The 20,279-nt window shown below is 50.4% G+C and overlaps 1 protein-coding gene across 50 annotated transcripts in view; it reads left to right on the top strand.

The window, feature by feature from the left end:
• The window catches only part of Celf4 (CUGBP Elav-like family member 4), a 289,767-nt gene that overhangs the window by 71,833 nt on the left and 197,655 nt on the right, over window positions 1-20,279 (top strand). For 49 of the 50 annotated variants that reach the window (XM_047526075.1, XM_047526083.1, XM_047526074.1 and 46 more), the window contains exon 2: window positions 3,430-3,512. In XM_047526075.1, coding sequence (XP_047382031.1) covers window positions 3,430-3,512 — 83 coding nt within the window. Of the gene's footprint in view, window positions 1-3,229; window positions 3,315-3,429; window positions 3,513-20,279 lie in introns of those variants that run through there. The other variant, XM_047526084.1, reaches the window with a different exon arrangement.

The following is a 20,279-nucleotide window of genomic DNA, read 5'->3' as shown; positions in this document are numbered from 1 at the left end:
GCATTAATAACTGCTTATCCGTATTTGCCTTTCTAAAAGAACCTTAAGTGAGACAACTGCTCTCTCCGAGTACAAGTCAGATGCACATCTGACCGCTGAAGAGAGAGTTGGAGAAAGACCTGGGGTTTGGGATTTGCCCAATCTACCTCTGTGTAAAGCTGGTCCCTCCTCATAGAGGGGCAGAAGGGACAAAGGAAGGGGCTCGGCACCTGTCAGTCTGCTTCACAAGCCAGAACTGAGATTGACAGCATGTTCTGCAGAGGCAGTTAATGCTCACTGGCTAGTAGGTCTCCCCATGAATTACTACCTCCATTTTATAGGTGAGGAAACTGGGGTTCAGAGAGAGAAATCAATAAGTGGCCCATGGCTAGTACGGGGCTCCCCTGGACAGAGTCATGCATCAGCCTATTCATGGGACAACTGAGGACTCTCGGAGGCAGGGTAAGAATGCACTCTCAGACTAGAGGGCCTGAGGACGTCTATGGGACAAGAGCCACTGCAGCAACCCTAACCCTAACCCTAACCCTAACCCTAACCCTGTCAACCTCACAGGCCCCCTCAGGCTCTGCTGCCACTAAGGAGGTCCAGCAGGCCTCAGCGTCCATCGGGCCTGATCTGCTCTCAGCAGTCCCTGGGCACCATTCTGTATCCCCCAGCCCACCTATTGCCCTTGGTCCCATTAGCTGAGGCCTTCAAGTATTCAATGCTCTCATCCAGTATGTGTAGAGCACCTGCTGCTCTTCTGAGCACTGAGAACCAAGCAGAAACAGAACAGAATCGAGTTCCTCACCTCATCCAAGCGTGAGGAGACTGCCAATCATTGAGCAAATATATATTAATATGTCAGGGAGTGGTGAATGCCAAATAAAAAAGGAAAAGGGGCAAGGGGTCATAGGGTATGTGTGTACTGGGTGTGGAGGGTTGTGTTAAATGATGAGGTCAAGAGAGGTGACTCCAAGACGTCGCCTAAGGGAAATTAAAGAGCAAGCCATGCAGGTAGCAGGGACTGGATGAAGGGTCATTCTGGACTAAGAGCCTAAGGTAGAGTATGCCTGGCAGGACTGAAAAAGAGGAAGGAAGCCAGGCAGTAAGCAAGAGGAAGATCTGGAAGACATAAACTCGGGGGTGAAGATGGCAGGAAGGGGTCACTCAGGGCTCAAGGTTCCCTGAAGATCCTAGTACACATGGAGTTGTGAGCTCTCTCAAAAACTGTGGCAGAAATTCCTGGAAGCTGGACAAAAGCAACAGATTCTTTTTTTTCTGTGGAATCCTTTGCTATCCTAGGCCTTGGAAACAATGTCGTTCTTTCTTCCTCCTCCTCCTCCTCCTCCCTCCTCTTCCCTCTCCAAACCTGCCCCTGACCTTGTCCCAAGCTGGCTTGCCTGTGTGCAGCTGAAGCGGTGGCTGCCTCTCAGTTGCAGGCGGAAGACAAGGCCAACAAGGGGACGAGGGGACAGGAGAAAAGACGCCCCCGGGAGAGGCAGGCGGCAGCACGAGGGACGACGTCACGGGGGCCTCTGACCGCTATTCATTTCAGTCCCCATGTCTCCATCAATAACCGTCTGCCAGTGACCAGGAGGGAGGAGAGAGGAGGGGTGAAGTGGAGGCTGGACGATGGGAGGGGCAGAGTGGCAGACAGGCTCCTTGGCTCTTCCTCCCAGCCCGGGGCAGAAGGTAGAGCAGACACTGGGAACTGAGTTTCTGTTTCCCCGGCTTCTTTCCCAGTTTCCTTCTTCCATCACTACGTCCCTTTCACACATATTCCCTTTCTATCCCTTCTGAAGCTGGGAGCGGGAGGGAGGCAGGACCGATTTCTACATAGAAAAAGGAAGAAGATTTTTGTTGGGAGCCAGTCAGATGGTGGATGAGTCAGGTGCTGCAGAGGATACTGGGAATCTGGCACCAAAAGGCCAGAGCAAACCCAGTGACCAAGACTGGTGTAGGCACCAGACTGCCACCACCAGCCTGCAGGCCTCAGGAGAGAAAGACCTACGCCATTGGGCCTGGCACAGAGCCTGGCACAGAAAGGACACTCAGGAAATAAACGGCCATGGGAAGAACCAAATGACTGAGTGTGGGCGGTCAGGAAAGATGGTTGCTTGCAAATGGACTACAGCAGTCAAGGAGGGCTGCCTGGAGTAGGCAGAACTTGACCAGATCCTTGAAAGATAGATAGGGCTGGGACAAGTGAAAAGGGGAAAAGAAGGCATACATGATGAACAGACTTTGAGCTCAGGAATGGCAGCCAGGGAGGCTAGAAAAGACAATAAGAGATGGAACAAGGTGGGTGGTGGTCATTTTGCAGGGTGCTTCTCGGGGGCTAGGTGTGACTCTGCAAAGTCTGAAATGACTGATACTCAGAGGACTCAAGCCTGCTTGAACCAAAGTGTGTGTTTCCATCTTCACCATGACTTTCAGCCACTCCCAGCCACACCTGCAGGCAGAGAAAGAGGCCCCTGGCACTGGGCTGTTGGAGGAAACTCCCAGAAGGACTGTCCCATCACCAAATATTCTCTTTGCCTTGTCATAGTGCCTGAAGGGCCAGTATTAAAACATTACCCCTCGCTTTAGCAGATTTCTCTGTCCCATCCAGATTCCGTGGGAAGGAGAAATGGTGTGGCATTGTTAGAATCACTCAGTGGGAGAACTAGACTGGACTTTGGAGGTAATTATCTCAACCCTCTTAGTTCACAGATGAGATTACTAAGGCCAGAGTGGGGACATGAGGCAGAGCACCAGCGTCGCCAGGAAGTTAGAGGCAGACACTGTGACTCAGTGGGCTGGGCAGCAAGAAGCTGTCTGTCTGGGATGGGTGTGAAGACCCTCACTGCAATGTGACAGCAGGAATTGGAACAGGAGACACAGGATATTCATGGCAGCCCCATTCTTTTTATTAGCATAGCCTGGCCCAGGGTCTTCCTTACAGAGGGAGCCTTTATTTGGAAGGTCTAGAGAGTCCCTCATCATCTCTGACGGAGCAGTCACCTGCACTCCTGAGGGGCCAGAGCAAGCGTCCATGGTCAAGTGTGGTTAGAGGCGCAGGGGGTGAAATCTGTCCCTTTTAAGAGGCAGGGGCTGGAGCTGAAACATACAGCAAAAGCACCCAGCACCCTCAGGGAACAGGGAGAGGGCAGAGACGCCTGAGGCACCAGGGCACCCGGACGGAAAGAGACCCGTGGGGAGAGGGGGTGTGGTGGGGGGAGACTCCGCGGCGGGAACAAAATAGAAAAGCAACGGGAAGAACAAGAGGCAGACAGACGGGCACACGGAGAGGCAGGGAAGCTCCGAGGAGGGTGCACACCGGCGAGAAAGAGGTGGGGAGAGCGACCTGGAGCAGGGAGGGGCGGGAGACTGGGGGCGGGCGGCGGGGCGCGTCGACGGGCCGGGGGCGCCCCACTGACCCTTCTCGGCGCTTGCTTCCCTCCCCAGGCTGCGCTTTCCTCACCTACTGCGAGCGTGAGTCAGCGCTGAAGGCCCAGAGCGCGCTGCACGAGCAGAAGACTCTGCCCGGGGTAAGTGGCTCCCACCGCGGCGCGAGCGACAGACGCGCCGACAGGGGGCGACTTCAGGAAGCCGGGCTGCTCCGCGGCGGGCGGGGAGATCGCGGGCCCTGGCGCCCGCCGCCTGACTGCGCCCGGGAACTCGCGCGCCGCGCCGCGGGGCGGGTGCGAGGGCGTGCGGGCGCCGAGCTCGGGGTTCTGGGTTCTCCCTGCCCGACGGAAACTGGGCGCGGGGTGCACTTGGCAATGGCCTCGGAGCCCAGGCGCGGCTCCTGCGCGCGCTGCCCGCACCGGCGGTGGGGAACGCAGGAGCGGCGCGCCCGGGACCCCGGAGCCCCGAGCCGCCTCTTCGGGGCCGGCGGGGCCGCGGTGCGATCCGGCAGGCCGAGCGCGTCCTCAGCCACCGCTGTTCCAGCGGTGGGGGCTGCGATGGGAGGGGGCGCCTCCCGGCCCGAGCTCGGCGCCGCGAGTGAGATCACCGCGGTTTATTTAAGGAGCCAGCCCTCGTCTTTGATAAACTATCGCGCCTCGGCCCTGGTTTATAGCTTCTGTGCGGGGGAGAGGAGAATTATTTATGGCCCCCCTAACTGGGTGTGATATCAGCCATGGCTATTATCGAGGCTAGTTCATCACCATAAAATAAGAAGTGTTCCTCGGGTCAAGGGTCTGCGCGGTCTCTCCTGTGGGCTCAGAGAGATGGGGCGGGGGGGAGATATACGGCTGCTGAGTATCTAAAGATAAATGGAAAGATGTGTGTTTGTGGGCATAATTTAAAGAATTTATAAATATCCGATGTTTAGGCTTATACAATGGACGCTGCGGGGAAGCACGTGTGTTCTCTGTGTATGCACTGCCATCCTTACACATGCATGTTTACATTCTTACCAAGCAACCCATATGTAAACACACGTTTCCATTTCTGCCCCACAGCGGGAAAGGTTAACCAGGTAGACCGAGAGAAAATACAACCCGGGGCGGAGACAGCCTTCCTTTGCATCAAAGATCTTTTTTTACCCCTTCAGGGTGGGGAGTGCTGAATTACATGGGCCCTTTCTTCCATTAAGACAGCCTTTGTATTGTATTTTGGTATTTGTGATTGCAAAGCACGGGGCTGAGTCATCTTAATAACATACCCGCGGATGCAAATGTATGGAAATGGAGCGCCGCACAGATTTTGTGTGGAACCCAGCTCTGGCAGGGTGGCCATTCCCAGTTGGTTTTTTAGTGGCGAAGCTGCATGCACATATATTATAGTAATTACTTTCTGGGTGCCCTCTGTAAGATGGCAGAAATATGCTCCACATCGCCCCACGTTATGTGTGAAGCATAAAGCCATATTGTAAGATAATCAAAGGCTTCTGAGAAAGGTTTGTGCTGATTAATAAAGTGTTTATGGTACTTTGTTTTGGGGGAGATTGTGATAGATATTTTAGAGCCACCCAAATGGAATAGAAAATACCACATTGTTATGGGAGGCCCTTCATCAGTTTGAGGGAGACTGCTGGGGAGTTTCATGATGGCTAAAAGCTGGAATCAGATGAGGAAACGGAAAGAGAGAAGGTGGGAGGGGGAGGCTTAGGATTCTGAAAGGGGAGAGAAGCCTGGAACTGGTAGAATTTCAGCTGCCAATGTGGATTGTTCGGGATCTAACATTAACTTGTGGTTGTTTATTTTACATATAATAGAATAGCTAAATGATGGAGTGTATTAGTTCTTTAATAATTTATAGAAATACTTTGATGTTGCAGTAATTACATTAAAGGTCACATATCAAAGGTAATTTGGTTGAGCAGCTGTGATGGTTTCTCAGAAGCAATCAATATCACTGTCCGTGGTGCTGATTTCACCAAGGGGCCTGCCAGATTAAAGAAGGCTTATTACCAGGCAGAAAGGCCCAGGGGAAATCAGGAGCACATTGGAGCGACGCGCCAGCCCCCCTTCCACCAATAATTAACACTGTTCCCCATAATCTGCGCTAATCCTTCATACTGGGAGATCCAGTGGCATTTTTTCTGAAATCACAAAGACAAGTTGGGCAAGTTTGAGAGGAAGGGCAAAAAGAAATATGAATGTATGTTGGAAAAGGGGAGGGGTGGAGATGGAGGCCAGTGGCAGGGCTGAAACATAGCCTAGAGTCCCCAGCCGCAGCCTGGAACACCGTCTTTTCTTCAAAGGCTTCTCGGGGAGACTCATGGCCTCAAAAGCCTCATCACACAATTCTCAGGGCAGGCACCGACCAGCAGGGGAGATGGAGGGGAGGGACAGGGAGAAAAGATAGAATTGCAGCTTCAAGTTCTGAGGGCACATTGTCCCCTCACAAATTCACATGCAGAAAAATGAAAAAAAAAATGAACGAGTAAAATTATGCTTTAAAGTAGAGTCATTTTGATTCCAGAAAACACAACTGGCATTATTATTGTTAGTTGTTTCTCTCCTTTGAGAAAGTGTACCACTAGCAGATGCAGGGAAAGGAGCAAGCAAAATACTATTGCCCAACCCAATAATACCTGCTCCTGCCTGCTGGCGCTGTGCTTAGGGCTGCCTGTTTGGTTGAGGGGGAAAGGGGAGACCTCTTCTTGTCTGGGGTGACCACACTAGGTGCCCCAGTGGGCACACTCCACATCTGACTAAGGAGAATGAAATCGAAAAAAGAACCTGGAAAACTGGTAAGCTCAGCAATTTAGGCACTTTTCCAGACTTCAAAATCCATTAAAATCAATCCATTAAAATCAACCCTCCACTTTCTCACAGAAGAGAGAAAGAGCAGGGAAAGATAGTACAGGTAGCATTATCTGTTTCCCAGCAAGTTACAGAGCTAGCATCCTGTTGCCAGCAAGAAAAAGAATCTTATTGTTGTCTGCCTACCAATACATACACCCCCACTACCAATAACTACTGCAAAGCAATGGACACAGATCTGAAGGTGCCTTAACAGGGGCACTCTTCTGGGGACTGAAGAGGGGCATTAACATTTCTCTTGGGATAAGCAGAAGCTCAGGAGCAAGACCACAGTGGTTGTTCTAACAAACCAGAGGGGCTTCCTTAGGAATCAGCCTAATCAAAGCTGCTTCAATGACTGATGGAGCCATCCTGGACCAGCGTCACAAATGGATTATTATTTTTCACTTTTTCTTGGTTTTAGTAGGATGAGATTACTAAAGCATGAAGTTTCATTAGGGTCCTTTTGAGCATGGTCTTCTGCCAGAATCTAGACAGGTGGAGTTCACTTTTTCTAAATACTCACACACACAACTTTCCAATCTCACTCCTTCCTGGTCTCCTAGCCCCTGCAACACATTCCCTTCTGTTTCCGGTGTTTGTACCACTAGTGAAGGGGTACAGTCAACCTGGAACAATTGTAAAGCTAAGTCCATCAGCAAGTCTTTCCTGAGTGTGTATCAGGTACTGTGCTGTATCCCATAGGAAGCAGGGATCAAAACACATCCCCCTTCCCTCCTTCTTGCAGTTACACATCATGTCAGGGACAGAAACCACAACAAATAAATATAACTAACAATACAAGACGGCGAATGTTTAAAAATAGGTAATGTGGACAATTGCTCAATAATCACAATTAATATTGATAAGCATTTATTATGTGACTGGTATGAAGCCAAGCACATTACCTCCATTGCCACATTTTATTATCACAATCACCTTTGAGGAAGATATGAGTCTTCCTCACAGATGAGAAGCCCGAGGTTTGCACAATTGATAAATAGCACTGGGTCTGCTAGCATCACCCAGGATGCCCATCTCTGTTAGCGTCATGAGTCATCTGAAGAGTTTAGCAGGAACTGAGATGACTATAGAGTACAGGAATTGCCCAGAGTTTTCCCTCGGGACATGGGCAGGTGGGAATACAAAGCTGGGAGTAGAAGGAGTATATCAGATGAAAGAACTGAGAAACCGCTCAGGGATGGGCATATGCACAGGCAAGGAGCCCTGCACTGGCCTGCCCACCTGAGCCAGAGAGGCTCTGGGCAGCAGAAACCTGCTTGCTCTAAGAGCTACCTGCGGCCCAGTGTGCACAGGAGACCTTGTGAAAGACTTGTGCTCCTTAAAAATACAGTCCTGGTACTTAGTCCAGCTCCTCCAGCCTTTAGGACTTATCAGGGAATTGTCTTCCAGGAAAAGCCCATCTGTTTCCAAAGCTGGGAATACAGGGCCTCAGGGGGGAGGCTCTGATTAGAGAAAACCAGAAGATATGACAAGTGGTGGGCAACACTTTGCTCCTTTGGCAGCAGAAAGGTCTCCACACTAGGGCTGGCAAGGGGAGAGCTGGGTCCAGTTAGTAGGAGGCCTGGAAATGGTGAGAGGCGGGGCCGGCCAGGGAGAGGAGCCATATCTGCTTGATAAACATTAAAGTTCCAATTCACTAGTTAAAGATTGGCTTTTGTGTCCTCACTCTGGCAACCCTAGAATACAAAGCAAACTAACACAGTCTTCCCTGCTGCCTCCCACCCCCACCCCTCAAATCAGCTCAGCAGACATGCAGTGTCCCTGCTATCATGATTCCCGACTGACTCAGGTCACCACAACTCAAGATGGGTCATTTCCATGGAAATTCAGTACACGCTTCTTTGAGTTTACCAGGAAAGATGTTAAAATTCAAAATTTAAAAAAAAAAAAAAAGAAAGCTCAATTGAATTCCCAGCACCCCCATCTCAGGGTGTCTCCTGTCATTCTCCATTCTTCTCACTTTCCTTTGCCTTAATCCCATTTTCTCTTCTTTCTCTCTCTCTTTTTCTTTCTTCTTTCTCTGCCTGTTTTCTCCTCTCCTCCTCTCCTATGGACATTTTCCTCTCCCTTATTTTCCCTCTCATTTTGAATCTTTTTCTTTCCTCCTTCTCACTGTCTCTCCTATCTCCTCTCCTCCTCCCCCCGCTTCCCCATGCCTCCTCTACCTTGACACCCATAGGGTACTCTAGTGGGACCTTTCCTAGCTTTCAGGGCTTCCCTGACGAGGCCCATCTCCTTTCCTGACAGCCCTGCCATTGAAGGATCCATCTCATTTTATGTACAACTGTAAAGATGAATGATAAGTAGAAAGGATGCAGGCAAGAACAAGATGAATAAATTATAAAGGGCAAATGATGACAAGACAGGGGTCCCCAGAGACAGTGATATGATAACAGAAACTAAAGACGAATTTATGATGGATGTAGTTAGCATGTACGAAGGCTGTTAATTCTTCGGGGTAGTTTTACAACTTCTAATGATTGGCTCAATCAAAGCGTTTCATTTTAGAAACGTGATGTATTTCCACTTGTCTGTCCCGTTGGGTTTGTCTCTGTACAGTGAGACTGGGTCTTGTCAGCATCTGCATGGAGTCTCCCAGTTCCTGCCTCCCTCTGTGTTTCTGCCTGAGATCATGGTGTCACAGCTAGCTCCACATAGTCCTCCAGTTCCCCAGTCCTGCTGTCCCTGCCAAGTGTTAGTTATGGGAATGTTGCAACAAAGTGCCACCAACTAGGTGGTTAAAACCACAGAAATTTATTGTCTCACAGTTCCGGGAGTTCAGAGTTCCAAATCAAGATGTCAGTAAGTCTGGTTTCTTCTGATGTTTGTGAGAAAGAACCTGTTCCATGCCCCTCTCCTGTCTTCTAGAAACCATGGGCATTCCTTGGTTATAAATGGTGTTCTCTCTGTTTCCTCACATTATCTTCCCTGTGTACATTGTCTATTCCTTATTTCAAAACTTCCCCTCTCTTAGGACACCACTCCTATTGGATTAGAGCCTATCTAATGACTTCATCTCAACTTGATCACCTGCAAAGACCCTATTTCCATAAGGTCTCATTCACAAGGACTGGCGGTTAGGATTTCAGCATCTTTTGCAGGGGACACAATTCAACCCATAATGCTGAGTTTCCCTGTGACTCTTCCATGATAAGGGAAAAAATTCTTCAATGGTGTCTTGAATCATGGGGATCCCACCAGCCCTTGCTCTGTGATTCCCACCTGGCCTCATGCTTTTTTCATTCTCTCTTGAGAAAATAAGTGACATATGATATTTCTTTCCCATATTGCCTAAAAAGAAGCATCCATCTGTCCTGTAGAGGAGGGGATATTTGTACCCTAGGGGACATTTGATATTGTCTGGAAATGCTACTGGTACCTGATAGAGACAGACCAGGAGTGCTGCTAAATAGCCTTTAGTGCACCAAACAGTGTCACCAACAATGATCTGACCCCAAACATCAATAGTGTTAAAGTATCAAACCCTGTATTCAGGGCCAAGAATGGGGTGGAAGGCAGGACAGAGAGGCCCCAGAGAAGAATGTTCCTCTTCCTCACTAGTTCTCATTCATTTGGGGGACAAGCACAAGGGTCCCTACAGCGTGGGGTAAAGGAGGTGTGGGCACACAGATAGTGTGAGTGCAAAGGGAGTTATGAGCAGTAGAGAGCAGCAGCAGAGGGCAAAGCCACCTCCGGGCAAGAAGGCTCCTTTCTGGCTGCCACTCACACCCTCATGTCTCCATCTGCAGGGCAGCTTTGGCCCAAGGGCCACCAGCTTCAGCACCAACTCCTGCTCAGTCCTCTCCTCTGACTCACTGGAATCTGTGATCTGAGTGACAGGAGTTGGGGATTCGCTCATGACAGAGCTGGGACCAGAACATTTGCTTCCTCCAAACCCACATGGGGGATGCCCCAGCCCCTCCCTTTGGAAGAACCCTGGCCCAGACAGATCTGGCAGACTTGTATCCTGCCTAGCCCAACAGCTCTCCACCAGATGACACAGGCCTGGGGCCATTATCCAGAAGGGAGCACCAAAGGTCCTGGGGAGAGGGCAGAAGGGTTTTAATCCAGAGGCAGGGCCAGCTTAGCAGAAGGGCTGCTGCTGTGACACCCACAGATCTTGCCTTTCCTCCACACGAGCCTGCACCTTAGACCCAGGGCCTGCGGTTTCCACTGAAGCCTCTTTGTTCCCCTCCCCAAGAGATGTCTGGAAGTCATCCTCCTCCTCCCCTGGGGCTTTGCCCACACTGTCCCTGGCTACTTTCTTCTTCTGGGCCTTATTCACACTGCCTGGGGCAGGTGTTGGCGGGTACATTTGTCAAACGAGTAACTCTTGACTCCTCTAGGGACCCAGTCTTCTCTGTGATCCTCACAACACAACCCAGGCCTGGCCATGGTCTGTGCTCAGTGAGGCTCCCTAATAAATCTATCTGAAAGATCCAGAGAACCCCCTGGGTCCACAGTCAAGTACTTGAAAGAAAGAAATAGCAAGAGAGCACTTAAGTTAGTGGAGCCAGCCTGGCTGGGAGTGAGGGTCCAGCCTACCAGAGCAGGCTGTGTGACCTCACTCGACCTGGCTCAGCCCAGACTCTCCCTGAAGCCACCTTCTGGGCTAGGAGGGAAGCAGTGGGCCCCATTCCTCCTGGAGCTCTTCTAGCTTTGACACAATTTGTACTTCGAAGGATAATAGAGTTCGCGTCACTCACATTACTTTAGATGACAGGGAGATGAGGGGAGAATGGGAGAATGAGCCTGATTGTGTCTCCTGCTCTCCACCACCTGACGCCATTGGTGACAAGTGTAATAAAGAGGGTCAAATGTGTTCCTCCCTGAGGCACACCAGCCACACCACCTGCCTCAGGCTGGGGCCAGACTTTTGGTGTCAAGCCCACTTCTGCCTTCTGCTCAGGTGTCTTCTAAGGACACCAGACAGGCATCTCGCCTCTTTGTGCAGTGGGGGCTCCTGCCTGGTTGAATCCCAGTCACCACGGGAATCAGCCCAGCACCATGTGTGGATAACCTGCAGCTTACAAGGCAGAGTGTCGGGCATGGAACGTAAGCCAGTTGCTGAAGTAGTTTATAATCTGGTTTGGGAGGCAAGTGTGAAGACAACTCACGACACAGAGAGAAGGACCTTTAGCGACCGAAAAATGGTGGTGATGGAAAGTGCCTAGGACTCTGATGAGGCAAAGCAGGGTGCCCTGGAATTGTCCAGTCACCCCGTTGATAGATTCCCCATAGGATGACCAAGCTGATCTTTATGAGATAAAGCTCGCACCTGTCACCACGGCCTTCACCCAGCCTTCACCCCTCCCCCGGTCACAAACCTCCAGACCCATGGTGCTCTTGCCCAAACTTTTCACCTTCCTTCAAGTTCCTCTTTCCCATGCCATTCCCTCTGCCTGGAGAGTTATGTTCATCCTTGGAGGCCCATGTCCAAAGTCACTTCCTTTGGATGAACTCTGCCCCCAGGGAGCTCTCCAATCCCCGGAGGGCATTCTGGGCCACCCTGTGCTCCCCAAGCTACTCTGTTAACTGTAGATTTTGCTCTTGGGAGTCCCAGACCCCAGTGCTTGCCTGTACCTGTGCTGGGGACTGGACCTGGTTCAGAGCAAGGTGGGTAGACAGGTGGCAGGCAGCCTTCTCTCTGCTGAGTGACACTGCTGGCCTTGGCACCTCCCAGGGGCATCCTAGCAAGTCCATTCTCACAGCTCCTCCTCTATCTGTATCATCACCAGGCACCCCTGGAGAGTTTCCAGTTTTGCTCACCTAGCAGGAGTACGTTTGAAAAGAGAAGACCTCCCTTAGTGGTCATGAATGTGTGAAGGAACTGCTGGTGGAGGTGCTTGGGCCTGGGCAGCTGCAGCTGGTGCAGATGAGAGCGTGGGCATGCATGGAAGGTGTACATCCTCAGGAGAGGAAACCTGAGGTTACAGTGAAGGCCATGCCTGCATGAGTCCATGTAATGCTATTAAAGGACTTCTTGACCTTTGCAAGAAAGCAAGGCTAACAGAATGTCTATGTGAGTTGCAGCTTCCAGACTGATGTGTTTTGGGATTGATGGAATTTCTTCTACAGAGCATGTGTGTGGGCCAGCACAGGGCCAGAAGTCTTTGTTGCTGACCAGTGGGGCTCTGTAACTGTGGGCTGTCATTTACCATCAAAGAGGAGCAACCCTAGGTGATGATGGCAAAAGGCAGTATTGTTATTTATTCTTCATTTCTTATGAAAAGAGTTGTTGTAAAGGGAAAAGTCCCGGAGTTCAAAAGAATGAGGTCTCTCTAGGGTGCCCCAAGTTTATTGTGCCTCAAGTGCTTGTGGTTGTCCAAGGCACTTGCTGTGTGTCTTCATATGACCACCAGGGGGCACCATGCAGGTAACTTCCTCTCCTGGCAGCTAAGTGGGCACAAGGCCGATGTGTTGAAGGTGATCCTGTCACCCAACTCTGCGCCCTGCACAGCACAGAAGAAGCAAAGCATACCTAGTTCTCCATTTGGACCTTCAATCACTGGTCGACTGCACAGAGTGCACCAACCTGCTGGATGACTTGGGTGTGAGTTTTCTCACTTCTAGTGGAAATCATATGTATAAGCCCTATGCTATAGATTGCTATAAACAAGCCAAGTGGGATTTTTAATGACAAAACAATGATGTGAGTGACCTCCAGGTTCCTTTGCTAAAATAAAAGCCTGTGACTGTTAATTCATATACAAAATAATTAGAGAATAATAAAAATATAAAATGGCTCAAATATGCTTCTTGGACTATATGCCGCATTGCATTTCAGAGAAGGGAGAGGCTTGTGAATAGTAATGATCAGAAGAGACTACACAGAAGAGGAGGATAGAATTCTGCTGTGTGTGTGAGGGATAAGGAGTTGGAAAGGTAGTGCATTAGTCAGTTTTCCATCACTGTAATAAAATTCCTCAGATAATTAACTTATAAAGAGAAAAGCTTTATTTTAGCTCACGATTTTAGAGGTTCCAGCACATGATCAATTGACCCCACTACTTTGGGGCCCGTAGTGAAGCAAGCACATCATGTTAGCACATGGCAGGGCAAAATTGCTTACATCATAAACCAGGGAGCAAACATAAATAGAAAAAGGGATTCACAATCCCCTTAAGGGCGTGCCTATAATGCCCTGATATCCTCCCATAAACCCATCTCCTAAAAACTCCACCACCTCCCCATAGAGGCACCCTGAGAACCAAGCCTTTAGCACTTGAGTCTTTGGGGGACTGTCAACATTTAAATTGAAGTAGGTTGTAAGAGGAAGAAGACTTTGGGGAGCCAGGAAAGCCTGAATTTTTCTTCTGGAGTCACAGATGAAAATCAGGAGTGTGTGCTTAATGAGGACAACTTCCTTACACTACAGTGCTTCAGAACCTCCAGCATCTTACAGTCTACGCATGCCAATCAACTCCCAGAAGGTCTGTCATCCCCCAAATCCTTCACACAATAGGTGTGACTTCTGCCCAGAAAGTCTTCAGCTTCCCTTCTCCCTGGAAAGGCCCTGCCTCCTCCTGCCTACCTACCAGAATCCTCCCAGGACTTCAGGACCTAGCCCCAAGCCCCTGCCTTCCTCTGCAAAACTCTCCTGTTCTACCCTCAGTGACACCAATCTCCCTCCAGTCTCAACCTCCATGAGTTGGCCCTAGCCAAAGCGTGGACACTGGGCAGCACACGAGCTTCCTCGGGACCCTGTTCAACATGCAGTCTCAGGAGCCACTCCAGACTGTCTGAGTCACATCACCCAGGCTGTACCCTCTGCATTTGAACAAGATTGCTAGGGAATCTGTGGGCATGAAAAAGTTTTTGGTGGCCACCAGCCTAACTTTAGGCACTAGAGGACATTGTCTTAGTTTGAATGTCCCAGACTCTAGGCAAGCATTTGAATGCAAGTGGTGTTTGCTCGAATGGGCTTTGGACAGTGACCCCAGGAAGCACAGTCAATGGTGAGAAGTGCGACAGGGAAGAGAAGAAATCAATAAAGGGCATGTTATCAGGCAGAGCAGCCTCCACTGTGAGAGGAGCTTAACCCCACTGGGGACTCCAGAACCAGTGTCAGGCACACCACCCAGAGTCATGCCACTCAGGGTCCAGGGAGCTGGACTACTGATATACCGATTCCCACCAGGCTTTGGCTGAGCATGTGCCCACAGATCATTAATTCCCCAGCTCTTCTGGCTTGCCTCAAAATTAGCTTCACATCCATAGAAAGTTCTGGAACCAGAAGTGTGAGCTGGAAGTCAGGTCACTGTCATCGAGGTGGGGAGGGCAAGAGGTCATGGGCAGGACACTGCCTGCCTCTGCAGGTGATCGAGTCTAACACCATACTCCCCAGGAGTATGGAAAGGAGGGTAGAAAAAGGAATCCTGCCTCTCCAACCAATGACAGCTGCCATTCACCAAGAGCCAGACACTGCACAAATATTATCTCATTTAATACACTGTCACACAGGGGCTCTCAGCTAAGCATTATCTGTGTTGTTTCATAGAAGAGGAAGCTGAGGCACAGGGGCATACCCAAGGCCACAAAGCCCAGGAGAGTCTGGCTGCAGAGCCCACTCTTCTCTCACCATCCTAGAGAACAAACCTAGGAAGCCACAACCGCACCAGGGTAAGGCAGTGTCATCCTGCAGGGTAATGGCTCCACAGGCATCCACACACCTGACCTGTCCTTGGATTGTGGAAGTATTGTTCTGCATGGAAAGCAGAACCAATTTCAGCCACATCTCTACCTGATGCCTTACTGACTGTGTGTCCCGGGAAGACCACTTAACCTCTCTGAACTTCAGTTTCAGTGACCCCCATGTTGGTGAGAAATACATTTGGCTGCAGTAGCGTCAACAAATGGAGCTCTGGGTTTTTTATTTTTGCACATCACGGAGTCTGGGGTCAGGTGTTAGCTCAGCAGCATAACAATGTCAGGGTCAGAGTCTTTCCCTCACAGTTATAAAATGGTTGCCCCAGTCCCATGCATCACATCTCCAGTAAAGCAGGGTGGATCCAGCTAACCCCTGTCCCTCTTGTCAGGAATGCAAATAATAAAGATGCCCTCCCCCAGTAGACATCTACGTATGTCTCACTGGGCAAAATTATGTCACAGGGTCATCCTAGCTGTAAGAGAGACAAAGGGAATGTATTCCAAAGACTAGGTACCTATCTGCCTTGAACAAAATTGTGCTTCTGCTGGTGAAAGAGACGAGGGGTGAGTACCACAGGTAGCAGGGACAGGCACGGGCTACAGAAGAGCAGGCTGGGGGGAACAACAGTCCCACCCAGACCCAGGACCTGTGCGCCTGCCCTCAGACCACAGCCAGGATAGTGGGAGGAGGCTGAGGCTCGAGAGAGTAGTTTCAGAGGCGTTGTAGAGGTCCCTCTTCCACACAGCGCTGCTCACTCAGCTGGTGTATTCCAACTCCTGACATGGATTCTAATTCCGTGGATCTCACATGGGGAGGGAATAACACGTCAGCCCCTTAGGTACCATATCTGTGCCATCTGTACCTTTTTTTCTTTTTTTTTTTTTTTTTTTTTTTCAGTATCAGGGATTGAACCCAGGGACACTCTTCCACTGAGCTTCATCTCCAACCCTTTTTATTTTTTATTTTGAGACAGGATCCCACTACGTTTTTGAGGCTGGCATCAAATTTGCCATCCTCCTGCCTCAGCCTCCCAGTGGCTGGGATTACAGTCATGCACCACCACACCGGGTCTAGCTGTGTCTTCCTTGAACTGTGTTCTTCTGCACCTCTGCATATGGCTTAAATACTAAAACATGAAAGGCCAGAAGGCCAACAGATACTGTTCCCACATCCCAGGCCTTCCACAGGCACTTCCCCGCTCCCACTCTTCGTGCCGATGGTGGCACTGGTGGGCACACACCCTCTGAAAGTGGGTCGTCCTGCTTCCAGGGCCTGGAAGTGGTGCCAACCTTATTTTTCAGAAACTGCCTCTTCTGGGCCATGGTAAGGGGTGTAGAATAAGGTGGCCACACACCTGTGCCAGCCCTGCCTGAGAAATGAGCCTCAGCCCTCCTGGTGAGCTTCACCCAACTGACCAAGGAGCTGGGGGGAAGGAGCAGAGAGGGCATGAGGCTGTCCTGTGCTGCACTCGGTCCCTGAGTCCCTTCCTCTGGCCTTTACCTGCACCATGAGGAAGGCCTGCTAGGCTGTCCCCAACCTCAAGGGGCATGTACTGTCCCAGCAAGCAGTGAATGTCTGGGCACAGGTGTGTTGAAGCCTAGTCCCAGTCACCTGTGCAGGTAGAACAAAACAGACAGTTATCACATTGAACCAAATCAGTGCTGGAAAATGAGCCAAGGTCCCATGATTTCACCCAAGTTTGATTTGCTTTCCTATCATAAAAAACCCCACTGGGTCAATCTCTGTCCTCAGCCCCATTCAAAGCCAGGGGTCCCACATTCCCCAGTCTCCATCCCAGAGATGCCCTCATGACCACTCCACGCTTTCCAGGGTCTTCCTCCTCAGAGAACACTAAGGACCCTCGGGTCAAAACCCCATCCATGCTGTTGGGTGGGCTCAGGCCCTGATTCATCCAGTCTGCTTCCAGTCCCAGCTCTGCCACTCTGAGCTGTGTGACCTTGGGTGGTCACTTCATTTCTTTGTGCCTCAGTATCCTTATCTCAGCCCGGGGATGCCAGTGGCACTTTCACACAGGAGTCTCTTGTGGATCTCGCATGGTAGCGCATGCAAAGTGCGGGGCATCCTGCTTGCATATAAGAAACGGTCACATTCTCTCTACTGCTGCCTCTATTGCTGCTGTGCATCTGTCTCCTCAGAGGCAGTGAGTCTCCCACCTGGCCCTTTCTGGTCCACGCCCACCCCCTGACATCCTAGGTCTGGAAGACAGCTGACCTCAGTACATAGCAGCAAACCTCCTAGCTGCATAACCTAGCGCAGGACTGGCCAGCCCCTGAATGGGAGCCAGTTATGGAAGTGGCAGGAGCATCCGGAGAGACCCCTGGACCTATTCCTGCCCAGCCCAGCTGTTCGAAGATGGTTCAAGATCATTCCTTTTGTGCCCCAAGGAAAGCCATTAGTTATGTCTATTCTAATGGTTTTCACGATCCCCACAGGGGACCTACATTCTCCCTCTGCACTCTTTGTTCACCATCTTTCACCCCCATAACAGGTAGCACCCCTGGAAGCTACATGAGGGGAGCCCCAAAGCTTAAGAACCCTAGCCAGTGAAAGCAAGAATAAGATCATGCCCCAGATACCCATGTTGTTTAAAAACAGTCCAGAGGCCCTTCAAGGCAGGGAGACAGAGGCTCTGAAATGAATATGCATTCAGTCTCTCCCAGCCGCCCTGACAGCTGGCATCCGACAGCTGGAACCGCTCAGAGCCTGAGAGAAGGCTTTTAATTCAATTCGGTGTTTCCTGAGCACCCACCAGGAGCACGGCCCTGCACTAGGTGCTGCTTGGCAGGTGGAAGTGAGGAGAGGTCAAGGACCCTGCCGCCCCTTGGGGCTTCCCTCCTGAAGAGGAGAAAAGGCATACACACCATACAATTAGAGGACAGCAGATCGAGACTCTGGGCTGGAATCTGGAGCTCACATAGCTCAGGAGCACAGCAAGGTGATGGGTATTCATGAGTGCCCTCCAGGAGCCACATTGTGCTGGGCATTGGGGCAGGGTCCCCAGGGATAGGCAGGATGTGGTGGATGAGAGGGACGAAGACTGAATGCCGGTGAGGTGACAGCATGAGCAAAGAGAAGGAGGACGAAGGAGAGGTTGTGGTGAGGACGCACACTGTCTGGGGTTCACTAGGACGGGGATTGGGGGTCATGAGTCATGCATGGGTTGGGGTCCATTTGAGGAGGGCATGAAATGTTCCACAGAGGAATTTGGTCACTTCTGAAGAGGAGAGTGACTGCCTCACTGTAGCATGCAGAGTGTGTGGATGAGGAGGCCTGAGCAGACCAGTGAGGGGCTGGGCACCATAGGAAGCCTTCCTTGGTTTCCTTTCCCAAGAGCAGCCTCAGTGGGCAGACATGGCATACCTGGGGCCAGGTTGGAAGTGTACCTGGTAGAGGCTCTCCCATGGTCCTGGTTAAGTCCTGCTGGCAGGGGGTTAAGGAGAAATTTGGCTCCCTCTGGGTCCCTGAAGCTGATGAGGGAACTTGGCATTCTCCTGAGCACTTGGAGAGCTTTCTCTACCAGGTGAAGGAAGTCTCAGTGCAGGGCAGGTCACATGGTGCAGGAGAGATTCCTAAGCCACCTCATTACTGCACATCGGAGTTCCTTGAACATTCAGATTTATGGTAAATGCAAAACAACAGAGAGGCTTATCCCCTACACACACATACACACACGAGGAGAAAACACCAATTACTTCTTTTGTGCTAGAAGAACTTGATCCATAAGGAGGACTCTTCTCTGCCACTGTTTCCCTCCTGAAGGCCAGGGCACCTCAGAAAGTAGAGTGTGAAGGGGCCTTTGCATTACCCACCACCCTCCCTTGCACGCCCTCCACATTTTGTATGTACCTGTGACAGTCCAGAGGCAGTTGGACACAGCTCTGCTGAGATGCTCCCTTTGAGTCCCTGCTCTTCTGCCATGTAGTCTTTATCTCTAAGAGCCTCCATGATTGACAAATCAAGGAAACCTGCTGTAATTCAGAAGTGCTTGGGAGGACACCCATTTCCATTAGCATCCATATTAAGGGGCGTGCTCAGTACACTTTTATTACTTCAGAGTAGACAATCCAACACTGTTTTCAAGTTAATGTCCTGCCTAACCTGCTTTAATGAACAGATACAAAGCATGTGTAATTAGCACAGTGACGGTGTGACTCTGAGTACTAGTAAGCCACTTGGAAGCACTCTTCTCTTAGATAGACGACATATTCCTGCAGAAAGTAGTTGTGTCTACACTCGAGTTCTTTTTTGTACCTTGGGTTTAGCAAAGACCAATTTTTCCTAAAGAACACGTTACCCTCTGCTTTGACTTGGTGGGCTTGAACTAAACAGACTTCAACCAACTCTTTAAGAATTCAGCGTCTAACAGATGCAAGGAACTTTCAGTAGCAAAGTCATAGGGAGTCATAGCCCCTCCAGAAAGTCTTCCCTGTGGGCATGAGCACCCATTCTCTAACAATCCCCAGGGATTCATCAGGTTCTGCCCTGCATTATGAGATGGCAGGTTGGGAGAGATCCCACTGACACCCCTTGATTCTCTCAGGCCTGTGGAGCTTTGCTGTTGGTTGTGTGCTTCGGTCTCCACCTTGTTCCTTGGACACTTCCTACTCCCATTAGGTCGCCCAGCAAGAACCCCATTCATCCCCAGTCGATCAGTCAATGGAGGCAAACCTACTAGTCGGCCACAGTGTGAGCCCTCCCTTGCTCCTGCCCCCAGGTTTGGGGAAGACTATATGTGCCATCTTCCTGTAGTCTTATTAAACGATTTATTTGGGGAAACTTAATATTTTCTTTTAGGATAAACTCAGCTAATGCGATGTGCTTGTTTTAATTTGCGAGGTTAACTGATCTAATTATCTGCAGCGTTTAGTTAAATCCTTGTGCCTGGGCCGGCTGCAGGTGTGGGCTTTGAATCCTGCCAACAGGAAATCTCTTAAAACGAGCTGATCTAACACAGCGGGTCTGCTGGTATGAGGGATTTTCTAATAATGCATGAATTTATTAACAGCCAAAGATAAATAGAGGATGTATTTACATTAAACAAGTTCACAAAGAACTGTCTGCTGCTTCCTGGGCCCCCGCCCCAGGGGATGAATCCCCCAATTCCACGGGGCTGCTTGTGCTGTGCAGGTTGAGCAGAGAGCCACCCTGGGCGGGGGAGGGGCCCATGAGAAGACACACAGATATTGCTGTAATGCAACAAGGCTGAGCTGGTCTGGCAGGGGTTAAAGATCTGGAGTTTTAGTTGACCCTAGACCCTGAAGGAGCCAGAGGTGATGTACAACTCCCTAAAAGCTGATCCAGTCTTATAAAGTTTATTAACTTCCCTCTAAGGAAGGATGGTGATGATTCCATTGTGCTTGGGCTGG

Source organism: Sciurus carolinensis, chromosome 15 (assembly GCF_902686445.1).
Source record: "Sciurus carolinensis chromosome 15, mSciCar1.2, whole genome shotgun sequence".
In the NCBI taxonomy this organism is placed as follows: Eukaryota; Metazoa; Chordata; class Mammalia; order Rodentia; family Sciuridae; genus Sciurus; species Sciurus carolinensis.
This window is presented reverse-complemented; position numbering and strand designations above follow the sequence as displayed.